This window comes from Rhinoderma darwinii, chromosome 1, assembly GCF_050947455.1.
Source record: "Rhinoderma darwinii isolate aRhiDar2 chromosome 1, aRhiDar2.hap1, whole genome shotgun sequence".
Lineage (NCBI taxonomy): Eukaryota > Metazoa > Chordata > Amphibia > Anura > Rhinodermatidae > Rhinoderma > Rhinoderma darwinii.
In genome coordinates, this window is record NC_134687.1 from 484,673,602 (window position 1) to 484,689,712 (window position 16,111).

The 16,111-nt window shown below is 40.4% G+C and overlaps 1 protein-coding gene across 3 annotated transcripts in view; it reads left to right on the forward strand.

Annotated features, from left to right (window-relative positions):
• Window positions 1–16,111, forward strand: part of MAPKAPK5 (MAPK activated protein kinase 5) — a 129,950-nt gene that overhangs the window by 62,514 nt on the left and 51,325 nt on the right. For 2 of the 3 annotated variants that reach the window (XM_075834931.1, XM_075834947.1), the window contains exons 4-7: window positions 8,949–9,046; window positions 10,713–10,821; window positions 11,560–11,649; window positions 15,047–15,142. In XM_075834931.1, the coding sequence (XP_075691046.1) occupies window positions 8,949–9,046; window positions 10,713–10,821; window positions 11,560–11,649; window positions 15,047–15,142 (393 nt within the window). The remainder of the gene's footprint in view (window positions 1–8,948; window positions 9,047–10,712; window positions 10,822–11,559; window positions 11,650–15,046; window positions 15,143–16,111) is intronic. The other variant, XM_075834939.1, reaches the window with a different exon arrangement.

Below are 16,111 nucleotides of genomic sequence, written 5' to 3' on the forward strand. Positions count from 1 at the left end.
TACGTCGATGTGCAGGCCAGAGGGGAACTTTCCTGGAATTTCAAGATCTAATCTTTAGGGACCAGGAAGGGGGGGCACCCAGTACTTCTGGAAGCGAGGCCACACGCATCGTACCAGGGCAACACTTTCCAGGAGAAGGTCCCCAAACCGGTGGAAAGGGAAAGAGTCAAAAGAGGTGCAGAGTCTGCTATAAGAGGGGGATAAGGAAGAACACAATATACCAATGTGACACGTGTCCCGAAAAACCAGGGCTCTGTATAAAAGATTGTTTTAAAATGTATCATACATCCCTTGATTTTTAATTTACCCTGATGCACTCCGCACAGCTTACCCCCCTCATCTTTCCCTTCTGAGCCCTGCCGTATGCCCAGGCAGCTGATAACAGCCACATGTAGGGTATTGTCGTACCCAGGAGAACCCACATTACAATTTAAGGGGTGTATATCTCCGGTGGCGCATGCTGGGCACACTATATTGGACACTGAAATGGCATATACATATATAAAATTGCAAATCTCACACTGCACCATCTGCTGCGCATTATCTTTTACACAGTACCTGTGGGGTCAAAATGCTCACTACACCTCTAGATGAATGTCTTAAGGGGTGTAGTTTTTAAAATGGGGTCACTTCTCGGGGGTTTTAACTGTACTGGTACCTCAGGGGCTTCTGCACACATGACTTAGCACCAGAAAAGCTCCAGTAGGCCAAATGGTGGTCCTTTCCTTCTGAGCCCTCCCATGGGCCCAAAGGGCAGTTTATCACCACAAATGGGGTATTGCCGCACTAAGGACAAATTGGGCAACAAAATGGGGTATGTTGTTCCTTGTGAAAATAAGAAATTTTGATCAAAAATGACATCTTATTGGAAAAAATATCATTTTTTTCATTTCACAGCCCAATTCAAATAGGTGCTGTGAAAAAACTGTGCGGTCAAAATGATAACAAAAACCATAAATGAATTCCTTGAGGGGTGTAGTTTCCAAAATGGGGTCACTTCTGGTGGGTTTCCATTGCTTTGATACCTCTGGGGCTCTGCAAATGCAACATGGCACCCGAAAACCAATCCAGCAAAATCTGGACTCCAACAAACACATAGCGCTCCTTTCCGTCTGAGCCCTCCCATGGGCCCAAACGGCAGTTTATCACCACAAATGGGGTATTGCCGCACTAAGGACAAATTGGGCAACAAAATGGGGTATGTTGTTCCCTGTGAAAATAAGACATTTTTATCAAAAATGACATCTTATTGGAAAAAATATAATTTTTTTCATTTCACAGCCCAATTCAAATAGGTGCTGTGAAAAACCTGTGCGGTCAAAATGATAACAAAAACCATAAATGAATTCCTTGAGGGGTGTAGTTTCCAAAATGGGGTCACTTCTGGTGGGTTTCCATTGCTTTGATACCTCTGGGGCTCTGCAAATGCGACATGGCACCCGAAAACCAATCCAGCAAAATCTGGACTCCAACAAACACATAGCGCTCCTTTCCTTCTGAGCCCTCCCATGGGCCCAAACGGCAGTTTATCACCACAAATGGGGTATTGCCGCACTAAGGACAAATTGGGCAACAAAATGGGGTATGTTGTTCCCTGTGAAAATAAGAAAATTTGATCAAAAATGACATTTTATTGGAAAAAATATCATTTTTTTTCATTTCACAGCCCAATTCAAATAGGTGCTGTGAAAAAACTGTGCGGTCAAAATGATAACAAAAACCATAAATGAATTCCTTGAGGGGTGTAATTTCCAAAATGGGGTCACTTCTGGTGGGTTTCCATTGTTTTGATACCTCAACGCCTCTTCAAACCTGGCATGCTGCCTAAAATATATTCTAATAAAAAAGAGGCCTCAAAATGCACTAGGTGCTTCTTTGCTTCTAGGGCTTGTGTTTTAGTCCACGAGCGCAGTAGGGCCACATGTGGGACATTTCTAAAAACTGCAGAATCTGGACAATACATATTTAGTAGTGTTTCTCTGGTAAAACCTTCTCTGTTACTAAAAAAAAATTGAATAAAATTGAAATTCAGCAGAAAAAATGAAATTTGCAAATTTCATTTCCACTTTGCTTTAATTCCTGTGAAATGCCTGAAGGGTTAAAAAACTTTCTATATGCTGTTTTGAATACTTTGAGGAGTCTAGTTTTTAAAATGGGGTGTTTTATGGGGGTTTCTAATACATAGGCCCCTCAAATCCACTTCAGAACTGAACTGGCACCTTCAAAAAAAGGCTTTTGCAATTTTCTTAAGAATATGAGAAATTGCTGTTTATGTTCTAAGCCTTGTAACGTCCAAGAAAAATAAAATAATGTTCAAAAAACGATGCCAATCTAAAGTAGACATATGGGAAATGTGAACTAGTAACTATTTTGGGTGGTATAACCGTCTGTTTTACAAGCAGATGCATTTAAATTCTGAAAAATGCTATTTTTTGTAAATTTTCTCTAAATTTTGCAATTTTTCACAAATAAAGACTGAATATATCGACCAAATTTTACCACGAACATGAAGCCCAAAGTGTCACGAGAAAACAATCTCAGAATCGCTTGGATAGGTTTAAGCATTCCGACGTTATTACCACATAAAGTGAAATATGTCAGATTTGAAAAATGGGCTCTGAGCCTTAAGGCCCAAACTAGGCTGCGTCCTTAAGGGGTTAAAAACAAAAAAGCACTATACTGAAAGTTTAAAGAGGCTCTGTCACCAGAATAAAAATGCTCTATCTCCTACATCAGTTTATCGGCGCTGGAATGTAGTAACTAGCAATGTGTTTTTATTTTAAAAACGATGTTTTTTAACAAAGTTATGGCGTTTAGAACATTTATGCAAATGAGGTCCTTAATGCCCAACTGGGCGTTTTTTAATTTTCAACCAAGTGGGCGTATGACAAAGAGGTGTATGACGCTGGCCAATCCGCATCATACACCTCTCTGTCTTACACCCAAGCTAGATTCACTGAGCAGCGTGATCTCGCGAGACCGCGCTGTGACGTCACATCCCTGCGTCTGAAGACAACATCTTTCGTCTCCCTCCAGGCTGCTGCTGCTGCTGCTACTACCGATCCGACGACTGGGACTTCTCATCGGCCTGGAGGGAGACGAAAGATGTTGTCTTCAGACGCAGAGATGAAGGACCTGTGGGCGGAAGTGACGTCACAGCGCGGTCTTGCGAGATCACGCTGCTCAGTGAATCTAGCTTGGGTGTAAGACAGAGAGGTGTATGATGCGGATTGGCCAGCGTCATACACCTCTTTGTCATACGCCCACTTGGTTGAAAATTAAAAAACGCCCAGTTGGGCATTAAGTACCTCATTTGCATAAATGTTCTAAACGCCATAACTTTGTTAAAAAACATCATTTTTAAAATAAAAACACATTGCTAGTAACTACATTCCAGCGCCGATAAACTGATGTAGGAGATAGAGCATTTTTATTCTGGTGACAGAGCCTCTTTAAAATAAAAAAACTATACTCTCCTCCCCTGGCACTCCTGTGGCAACACTTCCCTGGTCCCCAATGGTCTCCATAGGATCGGACTTCAGGTCCGGCGGGAAAGGGAAGCATTGCCATGGCAGTGCCAGGGGAGGTAGTATAGTGTTTAGTTTAGTGTACTTTAGCTGCTCTCCACATGCAGCAGTGAGTAGTCCAAATAGCAGAGATTTTGACTGCTTTGTGAGACTTCCTGATGGTCAGCTGGGGATCCCACTGTTTTTAGCGTGTTTCACCATTTTTTTGACTGTTGGAAACACTACTGCAGAATGTGCACACAGCATTACTGTGCAGCATGTGTACGCAGCATGAACTGCCTTAATCATCTGAAATGGGTAAAGCGATTTTAAGACCCCTGAGTTTTCCGTCAGAATGAGACCCTGACTGAAACAAACGGAAACCATAGGTTTACGTTTGCATCACCATTGATTTCAATGGTGGTGGATCCGATGCCAATGGTTTCCGCTTGTCTCAGTTGTGCAAGGGTTCCGTGATTTTGACGGAATCAATACTGTAGTCGAAATCAATGGTGACGGAACGGAGCCCTGACGCAGATGTGAACATAGCCTAATATTTGTGTCTATTGCAGACTGAAGTGTTTTTGGCTATGTTCATTAGGAGTTGCATTTATAAAGGAAGCCACGACACTGTGGGCGATTTATTTATTTTTTTATTTTTTTGGGTACAACAGATGGCCCTATTGGCTTATAATGGGGCCTGTCTGAGTTCCGTTTTTTTGTTGTTTTTTTCAGTTTTTCAAATACAAATATTTTTCAATATTAATAGTAGTATCTTTGGGGACTGTATGCCGCCCCATATTTATCACTTGGGTGATATAAATGTAGTTGGAGAATCTATTCAACATTTCTATTTAGAAAAAAATCTAATTAATACTGCAGTCTAAGATAGAGATTTATGACTTGACCACTGCCAGGTTTCTTTTCTCCTTGTCTGCTCTCAGCACAGTGCTAATCCAGCATTGAACTGGGTCAAGTACTAATGGGCGGTTTACATGGGCCTTTATTATTAGAATTTTTTCTTTTTTGGGTGATCATAACAACAATTGGCCAGTGTGAATGTAGAAAAAGGTCAACCATGGTTTTCGTTGATCCAGACTGATTGTGCCACAGTAATTGTCAGCCTTAGGCTTCATTCACATCTGCGCTAGGGCTCCGTTCTGACGTTCCATCTGAGTTTTCCGTCAGAACGGAGCCCTGCCAGACACAAACGGAAACCATAGGTTTCCGTTTCCATCACCATTGATTTCAATGGTGACAGATCCGGTGCCAATTGTTTCCGTTTTGACGTAATCAATACCCTAGTCTACTACGCTATTCATTCCGTCAAAACGACGGAACCCTTGCACAACTGAGACAAATGGAAACCATTGGCACCGGATTAGTCACCACTGAAATCAGTGGTGATGGAAATGGAAACCTGTGGTTTCAGTTTGTGTCTGTCCCGTCGGAACGGAGCCCCAGCGCAGATGTGAACGAAGCCTTATAGGTGCCACTATCCGTAAAAGTAAATGCCGCTCATAACTTTTATCGTTACAAAAATATCATAAAGTGATAATGATGGAGATCACTCGCAAGAAAATTCCCTGCTGGGCTCAAATACGGTCTACAAAAAGGCAGGGTATAAATTCCCTGTAAAACGTCACTTTTATTAGATAATTGTAAATCATAACAAAGTACACCTCCACACTGTGATATGTGATAATGTGAATTAAAACGTAGCTAAAAACGGTACAGGATACACCTTTTGTATAGGTATTGGTTCAATTTCAACAAAGAGGTTACTGAAAACATCACTTGTAATGTTGTTGAGTAAGGAACACTGAATATCTCACGTCTCACACAGCAGTGATTTATCCGCCCAAATAATGTCAGAACATCTCTTGTTTATTTAGGATTGAATCTGTTATCCGCGCAGTGACATATGGAGAATGAAGCCGGTTCTCTGCATATTATTATTAAACTGCCCTATGTCTGGTTTAATTACATTGAAGATTCTATCCCTAAATGAGGTACAGGGGCTGATGACAGCTCTGAAAAGAACGACCCCAGGACAGGGCTGGAACCTTATCCTGACCTGACTAAAATTGCCCTAAATTAGATTTGCATTGTTCACTACTCCATGAAAACAAGGGCCGTTGACTCGCTGTTTTCAGTAACCTCTTTGTTGAAATTGAACCAATACCTATACAAAGGTGTATCCTGTACCCTTTGTAGCTATCTTTTAATTCACATTATCACATATCACAGTGTGGAGGTGTACTTTGTTAATATTTACAATTCTCTAATAAAAGAGAAGTTTTACAGGGACTTTAGATCCTAACTTTTTGTAGACCACATTTATAATTAGTCTTGTCTTTGCTTTCTAGCGCACTGCTCTCCTGCGGACCATTGCCAGGCAGTAATGGGCCTGACTGGTGTGGAGGAGGTTCCTCCTTATTGTGCTCTGTAGATCGCAGCTTGTAAAGATTTTTTAAACCAATGATCAGTTGTTGGTGGTTTGAAAAATCCTTATATGGGATTTTCAAATAATCAATATTTATCACCTAACCACAGAATAGGTGATAAATATCCGGGGGGGGGGGGGGTCGGACCGCACAGGAGGGCCTTCAGTACCATACGAACTGGAGATAAAGCTCATACATCCTCTTTAACTAGGCCAGGCTTAGGATATTCCCACTAGTTGGACTGGTATATAAATAATTCTTTATTGGAGTGATTGAGTGGGCTGGGGTGTACACACAAAACATGTTGGGGAGGGTTTTACTATCAATAATAGTGATCAGCATTTTATAGCAGTTCACGTCGTTTTCTGATGCAAAGGATCTGATGGTTTTAGCTACTTGGGGCTCATTCAGACAAGCGAACGTTGAAACAACAGCCGTCACACGGACACGTGTATTTCACTGGGGGCGTTCACATGGCCATTGTTTCAACAGAGCGTGTGAAGGGTCCGTGGAAAAATAGGACATGTCCCATGTTCTTGCGTTTTCACGCATCCCTCCATAGACTCTAGTCTAAGGGATATGTGATAACGTATCCCGCACGGGTGCACCTCGGACGCGAAAAACGTCAGTTTTTCACGTCCGAGGTTGCACACGCTCGTCTCAATGTAGCCTAACACATGAATGCTATTGCATCAATAAGTCAGTAAAAATTGTTATAAAAAAAAATCTTAGATATCATACTTTGCAATGTAATTGTTTCTCTAATTACTTTTTTTATTACAAATATAATGCTTTAGGTTGGTATTGATTTTATGTACCTATTGGGTTTCCTGATTTTCTCGAATTTGTATCTGTTTGCATGCTTTTTTTTTGTCTTCGAATGGCGTGATCACGAACCAGGGTAATTTATTCTTCTGCCCATCGCTTTGATGAATGCAGGCTGGGGCTTGGGGTAGTCTAAGCTATTGTTGTGTTTTTGTTTGTTTTTGTGGTAGTATATAAATCATAACGTGCAAGAGTTTTTCCATTTTTACCCTGGAGAAAGAACCAACCAAAGAAATTGGCTTCATAGGAGTGCTAGATCTGTTTGACTGTAAAGCTGGCCATACACATTAGATGTATGTTTGTCAAAACCGCTGACCATCTAATGTGTATGGCGGCATCCTGACTCTTCCCCGAGAGCAGATGTCGGTGAAGAGAAGGGTCATACATGTTGAGTTTCAACATCCCCTTTTTTCTTTTGTTCGTAAGTAGATAAGCCGCTACCAGAGGAGTCTGGCAGCTGCTTTCTCTTGAGAGTCAGGAGAAATAGCAGTCAGCCGACAGCTATGTAAATTGTATGGCCAGCTTTCACAGCTTATGATATTATATATTGTAGGCTTCTGTAATGTGTGGTAACAAGGTTGTCTGACTTTCTTGGCTTTGTGTACGATTTCCAGAGAAAAAAAGTATTTTCTGGAAATGGCCGTTAAAAGTGTTTTTGCTGATATTTTGCTATGGTGAATCTCTTTCTTTATTGCCAACACGTGTTTGCTATTTGGATCCGGTGCTAATGGTTCCCGTTTGTCTCAGTTGTGCAAGGGTTTCGTCGTTTTGCCGGAATCAATATCGTGGACGACTACACTATTGATTCCATCAAAACGACGGAACCCTTACACAACTGAGACAAACGTAAACCATTAGCACCGGATCCTTAACTATTGAAATCAATGGTGATGGAAACGAAAAACTTTGGTTTCCGTTTGTGTCAGTCAGGGTCCCGTTCCGACGGAAAGCTCAGACAGAACGTCTGAACGGGACCCTGGCGCAGATGTGAACGAAGCCTTACTTGGGTGCACAATCCATACACATTATAAATGTCTCTCACCCTTCCCTCTTGACCTGTAACAAAACATATACATTGACATATCCTTTCTGTCACAGGACAAATGTACAAATCCTTAGCGGATCAGGGTTTGTGCGTATTTTTTTTGTACTTTGATGATTATAACCCACCGGTCAACAAGCAGAACAAGCTGATGGGTGGAGTAGAGCGTGGGAGCGGTTGTCAGTGCTGCCCATAGACCTAATTTTTTTTCAGCAGATCCCTCTGTGGGATATGCAAAAAAAAAATGCTTTTAACCCTAGGAGTTATACAGTGTCAGAGGTGCTACTTATCTACCCCTGGTCCACTTACTGTGGGCCTTGTGTACATGAAAATGGGAAATCAGGGTTGATAGCGGTCGGCATAATTATCTTCTGGCAGTTATGACTTTGATCCTAGATTCCCTGTAGTTCCAGGTCGGTGGCTAGTGGCTTATTCTGGTTAACCGTAAGCTAGTCAAGTGAGCTGGGCATCAGACTGCACTTTGTCTTTACTATAATGTCTTAAACGTGTTGTCCACTTTGGACTAACCTTATTTGTTAGAAAAGTGTCACACTGCTGAGACCTCCACCAATCAGCTGAAATCTTTGGGGAAACCTGGCAGTAAATGTTCAATTTCCCTGCAGTGCCACCACATGGGGAAATGAAGCTTCACACAGTGCCCGTTTAAATAAATGGGTTGTCTGTATAATACAGGACCGGTCCTCTGTTACGCTTGTAACTCCTCTCCGCTCTGGTTAATAGATGAGGATCCTAAACAGTGAACCCCCTTTATTAATTTAGATTCTGCTAATAGGGTACATGTAAATAGGTTTTCTAAACTAAACAATTCCTTTAAAGATGTATTGAAAGGGCGCAGGAAGCAGTCATATTGTCATTTTACTGTAGATATTACTACAATGTCTTCATATGTCAAATCCCATCTGACCTGTTGTTCTGTAAAATGGCATGTTTTAGCAGACTGGCGCCATTATTGGCTTTTCTGCGTGAATCATCTGAATTGCTGGAGGCTAGAAGTATGCCAAGGTTATGTCTAATACTTTTTTCTTGCTATTCATTTTTATTCTATTTTTTTTTTATGTACAATGGTCATTTTATGCATTAAATAACACCAGTCCTATTTTCTTTAAGGTACGACTGCATATGTTGTGCGCATCACATCCAAACATTGTTCAAATAATTGACGTTTATGCAAACAGTGTGCAGTTCCCCCACGAATCAAGCCCCAGGTAAGACCAGGCAATTCTGTGCGATTGAGTTTTTCCTTTTGGCCTCTTTGACATCTATGTATTCTGCCTCTTCATTACATGTACTTTACTCTTTTGCAGAAATGTGACCTCCAATAGTTTGCCCTGTAACAAATGTAAGACCTCTAAGAATAGGATGACTAGTTCTGAAGGGTTAATTCTTTATGTTGTGTTGATTCTTAATACTTTATGTGTTCATTTTTTTAGGTATTCTTAAAACTGCTATTCTTTTCTCAAGGACATCTAAAAATGTGTAATATATTGCTTTTACTGCGCTGAACTTTTTAATAGTCCTTCATCAGTCAACTACTAGTTCTGGAGAGCGTGCCTGTTCTCTGATCTGTATTTATGCTATGCATTCTGTATTAGAAAATGATCAATTGTGTGAATATTGATCTCCATAAACCATTGCAGTTAGATGCCCAGTTTAGCACTTTGATAGTCACTAGCTGCTAGCTATATTTAGTGTCCCCTGTTTTTAGAATCTGCCTGAAAGCAGCTGGCGATGAGGTATACTTCTGAAGAACTGTCAGGGTTAAGGTTGCAGTGCTGTTCCATAATGTATCTGCCTTGTTTTCGATCATTATCCGAAGGGCCAACCATAAGTCTTGACACGTGCAAAACATTTGGTTCACGCCCAACCAACTCAAACTATCCAGAAATGGCAGCTAGATACAAAGGCATATAGGAAATGTGCTAAGGCAATGTTCAAATTTGCTTTGCCCTATCCTCATCTGTTATTTTTTAACGGATGGTATCAAAATAGCGGATGCAAACGGATTACAATCCGTTTTTGTATCGGTTTTACATTGACACCAATAATAAAAATAACCCATCCGTTAGACATCCATTTTTTTCACTTTTATCTCCGTCAAAAAAAAGGATGACCAACATAACAGACGCTAACAGATGCAATTAAAAATCTGATTGTTTTCAATGGGGATTTTAACGGATCAGTTTTTATCCATTATAATAATAATAATCTAAAAGCGGGTCAGAGTAACGGATTATACGACGCAAGAGTGAATTTAGCATAATCTACATTAAATTAAGAAAAGATTGCAACATTGTCTGCATAGTTCCATGTTAAACCACTTTATTCTCCATGTCTGTTACTCACCAGGGAGATAAATAGAGAGGGACCGGTCAGACATTTTGTACATGGTCTGTATTTTCTTTTATTGGTGACCAATGATATCATTGCTTCCCATAGCGCTCACAGTATATAATGTTTTTCCTACTACGGCAATCGGCAAATGTTGCCTATTTTTAGGCTAAAAGAATATTAACTGTAGGACAGCCGAATTCGTTTATAGAAGTGATATCATGGCTTCAAACAACTAGAGTCTAAAGCTGGCTTTCTCAAATAGATGCTCCCACTACTTAAATGGCAGCATTAGTGATAACGCACATATCGGACTGCTCAGAATGACCGGAATAATGACAGGAAGGTTGAGTTTTTCACTGCTGGAAGAGAAGTGCCAGTGCTGTCAATCTGGGGCGCGACCTTCACCAAAACCAAACCAAAATCTATCAGGCAACGAATGGGTGGAGAAAGGCAAGGTTGCGCCTTCCGTTGACCAGCATCAGCATTAATTGCATACTCACTGATATTTGACCCGCTCTTTAAATTAACACTTTTGAACAGGGCACGGCTCCTAATTGTTATGGAGATGATGGAGGGGGGCGAGCTGTTTCACAGAATCAGCCAGCACCGGCACTTCACTGAGAAGCAAGCCAGCCAAGTAACAAAGCAGGCAAGTTCCAGAAGCTTCCACCAGCAGTCGTGCAATGAACAATTTAAGGGCTAAAGGCATATTAAAGCGACATAGGTTCTCACTTGACCTTATTGCCTGCTTTGTTATAATCAGATTATGTGATGCACGCTGCCACCGGCATAACTGTTTTGTTTCAGCCACACTTCGTAATTCCTTTTTTTTCTGGGGTTACCGTAAGCTTGTACTCTGCTTCAAAGGACTGCAGTGGACTGCGAGTCTATCATGGGCTAAATCATATGATCAACACAATAAATGGCCGTACTCTTGATTTCTGGTTGCTGATTCGCACATTTATAGAATTTATAGGTTAATATCGGAAATTTGTAATTCTATTGAATGAACCGTTCAGTATTTCCCACGTCTCTCAGTGCAGATGTACAAGATTATAGCACATAAGCTTCCATATGATTACATTTCTGCTTCTCTATGAAGCCTTACTGTATGTCGTTAGTTTCTTGTCCATTGTAGCTTTTGGGATTCTTACACACTTCTGTCTCATACCCTGGTGTTGCCAATCACTTTGGAGCTGTAAAGGTTGAGTATATGTAGCACATTTAAATCTCTGTAGTATGTGGTAAGAGCAGAGCGGTTCATGGGTTTGACTTCTTTGTTGCTAGATGGATCTGCACTATGCATTTTTGCAGCTCATCTTACAATAAAGCAGTTACCATATAAATAATACCAAAAAATGTACTGACTTACATTTTCTTTTTACAGATTGCTTTGGCTCTACAGCATTGTCACTCGATAAACATTGCACACAGGGATCTGAAACCAGAGAACCTGCTCTTTAAGGATAACTCTTTGGTAAGATATTCATAATCCTTTGTCCATCTGTTGTGGTTGTTGTTGTTGTTGTTTTTTGTGTATTTATATGGAGTGTTGGAATAGTAAAATAAGGGCTCATTCAGACGAGCGTGATTCTCGTCCGTGTGCTGTGGGTTGAAACAACGCACAGAACATTGACCCATTTATTTCATTGGGGTAATTCACACATGCGTGAGTTTTCACGCAGCGAGTGTCCATTGCATGTCCTATATTGGTGCATTTTCACGAAACGTAGTCGCCCTTTGAAGTCAATGGGTGTGTGAAAACACCAGACAGCACACGGACCCGCATCTGTGTGCTGTCCAGTGTTTTATGCATCAATAACATTGAAAAAAAGTTCTTGCAAGTGTATGAAAAACACATGCCACACGCAAAGCACACTGATGCAAAACGCAACGCGCACGGACAGATTTACACGCGTTTTTTACGAGTGTAAATCTGTCACTCTCGTGTGAATGTAGCCTAAAAGAAATAGAACACCAATGGTTACAGAAAGAAGTCATATAGGAACATTTACATCACGTAGAAAAGTTGTGATTAACCGTTAATTTCAAGTATCACCGTGGTCAGAATTATCACATTGCAGGTTACCATCACAATATTCGAAACAGTCGGTAACCATGTGGCAAATATCAAAACACAACTGTAGTAATAACCTAAATAGAGGGATTAGGAAAAAGGGATTTGGGGTAAATCGACTGGCGCTCCAAAGAGATCTAATACAGTATGCAATGTGGCAAAAGTTCAGTGGCGTCAGAGAATCACAGTTAGGCAGTACAAGTTCTATGAAAACGAAATAGAGGGAAACTTATCTAGAGTGTTATCAATCATGGCAGTCAAATATTCTATGCTGTGATTCTGGAGTATATCTGCTAGGAAAGGGGCGGACCTCCAAAATAATGCTATTAGTCATTTTACATAGGACCGTAGACCGAAGGGATTCAACTAGGATCCAATACGTTTTGGCAAAGGGGCATGTCCAGTAGTTGTGCTAATGACCCTGTGACTGTCCTCCTTTGCCAACAAGTGTTACGAAAAAGTCGGGTTGAGGTTATAAAGGAGGGCATGGTTGTGATACTGGCTTTTCCTAAATAAGGTTCATATGAGCAACTTTGGACTAAACTATCTACTATAAAAAGACAGGAAGGTCCCTATTGGGGTCCTGTTCCCATTTTAGATCCCTTTTGAGAATGTAGTGGTACTTTTAGGATACGTCTTGTGGGATTGATGGTAATACAGAGTAAATGGTAAATGGAGAGTAGGGTCCTTCTAGGAGGGAGTGTCTTTTGTAGAGATAGTCAGTTTAAAGGGGTTTTCCACTACCGAACAACTGATGACCTATCCACTGGATAGGTCATCTGTATATGATCGGTGCATGTCTGACACCTGGACCCCGCACCGATCAGCTGCTCCGGCTTCCTGCGCGCACCACATGTCATTGCACACTATGCAATCACATCCGTACATTGCTTTGCGTCTGAACTGTTGCTCTGCTCTAATTCACTTGAATAGAAGCAGGGCTGCAGTTCTGCATCTCGGCCGCTATTCCGTGACCGGAGCCATCTGCTTCCGGCATGGACGTCTGGTAGCCGGAGCAGCTGATCAGAGCAGGGTCCGGCTGTCGGACACGCACCGATCATATACTGATGACCTATACGATGAATAGGTCATCAGTTGTCCAGTAGTGGAAAACCTCTTTAAGGTACAAGGTGTCAGTCTAAATTGCGTGAGCTTAGGTAATGATTTGGTTATAGCTGTATCACGCCCCTGGCCTTTCTCTTTTTACATTACTCCCTAAGAAGCAGGGAAGTTTAACACTCTAGCTACAGATCTACAGCAGGTAGGTAAAGTACAGTAAGGGACCTTTTGCACCTGCCAATATGGGCATTAAAAACAAGCGAAGATCGAGACAGCTCCTTGATGGGTGCTTGTTTGCTACTTTCGCTAGGAGCTCTGATCAGTAATATATGGGGACGTCCCCGTGCATTTCCATCATGTCTGCAGCACATCTCACTGTTTTTGATAATATTTTGTTCCAGATAAACGATCTGATCAGCTGATGAACGAGCGTTTGCTCGTTCATCGGCTGATCGCTGCCCTGCATACACAGGGCAGTGATCGGGATCGAGCGTTCTTATGAACACTCGTTTGCCCGATCATTGGCCCGTGTAAAAGGGCCTTAAGGCAGGTAGCAATGACTCTTGCCACATATCTTTTGTGAGTCATTACTACAGTCCATTCTTTTGGTTTCTGCTCTGAATTTGTTGTCAACACTATGCTAACAGAAGCCTCCCAAAAGCTTAGTGGACATCCTGTAGTGTAGATCATTCTCCTGCCTCACGTTGTGAGCGATCTAACTCATGTCCTGTATCCTTCTAATTTACATTGTAAACACTATAAAACACATTTATTAATAATGGTGTATTTTGCACCAGTGAAATTAGAGGGTAGTTGGCGAGAATTGCGCCTAATCTATTAAAAGACGCATGCCTCTTAATAAGTCTGGTGCATTTGGAATTCTATGCTATGAGCAGCCATAACGTTGTACCACTAATTTTTCGCCTTTTTTTTTAAAACATTTCGTTTGATAAAAAAAAGTCTAAAAGTAAACTTTCAACTTGACAAAGCTCACTTTTCTCACCTGTTTTCATTTTTGGAGTAAAAACATAAATGTTGAAAATTAAATGTAACTTTTTAACCTGTACAATTTCTACCAAAACAGGAGTAAATTGAAAAAAAAATGTGGCTATATCTCCCACAGTTCAAATTTATAGCATTTGCACATGACCGAGTACCACTCGGGCCGTCTGTTCACAGCATCTGAGTGGCACCCCATTCACTTTAGCAGGTGAATCGAGTCCGTGAAAACTGACCCAACTCAGCAGTGGGTTACTAGGGGTTTTGTAGTGCAGGCCAGTTAATGTTAAGCAAAGTAATATATTTGCAAAGATATGCAACATTATGTTGATTATATATAATTTATTTTTTTTAGTTAAGTTTTTATTATTTATTTAGCAATAACAAACACAAAGCAGGTAAAACGTCTAGAGATGATAAAATAAGCATAAATCAAGTACAAAACAATATCACCATGGTAAAAGGCACAAAATAAGGTTACATAAAAATATTAAATTATATTTGGAATATTTTTTTATTTCTTTTCTTTTATCATTTTTGACCAGCAGTTTATGGAGCTTCCTTCATTTGTTTTTAATTACAAAAATAAATGGGTGCCTCCATGAGTCCAATGTAATGCTACTTCACGGAATTTACAAACTTCAGATGTCCCACGATTGCTAAATATGTTCCCTTTAAATTTAACAACGCATCTGAAGAAAGAAAAAAAAAAATACTTTTAACAACTGTTTATTTTTAGGATGCTCCAGTGAAATTATGTGATTTTGGTTTTGCAAAAATAGACCAGGGGGACCTAATGACGCCACAATTTACTCCATATTATGTAGCACCTCAGGTAACTACTGCTTTTCTTAGTTTACTGTTATATGTGAAATGTTTTTGCAAGCCATGTGAATTATGAATGAAAGCTTATAAGAAATTTTGTTCACTCATTTGTGTTTGTATCGTGAATTAGCATGGTTCAGGTTTTGTACTGTAGTTTCCTTAAGGCATACCTTCAATCGAACACCTTAAAAATTTATTTGGATATGCACCTCTGTGTGTAAATTCAAGTTTCTATAAAATATTCTCTATGCTGTTCTGTAGCAGGCTGCACATTCCAATCATATCAATATGAGGCAAAGTGGGAGCATACCTTTTTATTTCCTGCCCGATGTTGTCCACGTGTGGGTGTGTGTGTGTGTGTGTGTGTGTGTGTGGTATGTATGTGTGTGTGTGTATATATATATATATATATATATATATATATATATACTACCGTTCAAAAGTTTAGGGTCACTTAGAAATTTCCTTATTTTTGAAAGAAAAGCACAGTTTTTTTTCAATGAAGATAACATTAAATTAATCAGAAATACACTCTATACATTGAAAATGTGGTAAATGACTATTCTAGCTGCAAACGCCTGGTTTTTAATGCAATATCTACATAGGCGTATAGAGGCCCATTTCCAGCAACCATCACTCCAGTGTTCTAATGGTACATTGTGTTTGCTAACTGTGTTAGAAGGCTAATTGATGATTAGAAAACACTTGAAAACCCTTGTGCAATTATGTTAGCACCGCTGTAAACAGTTTTGCTGTTTAGAGGAGCTATAAAACTGACCTTCCTTTGAGCTAGTTGAGAATCTGGAGCATTACATGTGTGGGTTCGATTAAACTCTCCAAATGGCTATAAAAAGAGAGCTTTCATGTGAAACTCGACAGTCTATTCTTGTTCTTAGAAATGAAGGCTATTCTTACAATGGTGTGTACTACTCCCTTCAGAGGACAGCACAAATAGGCTCTAACCAGAATAGAAAGAGAA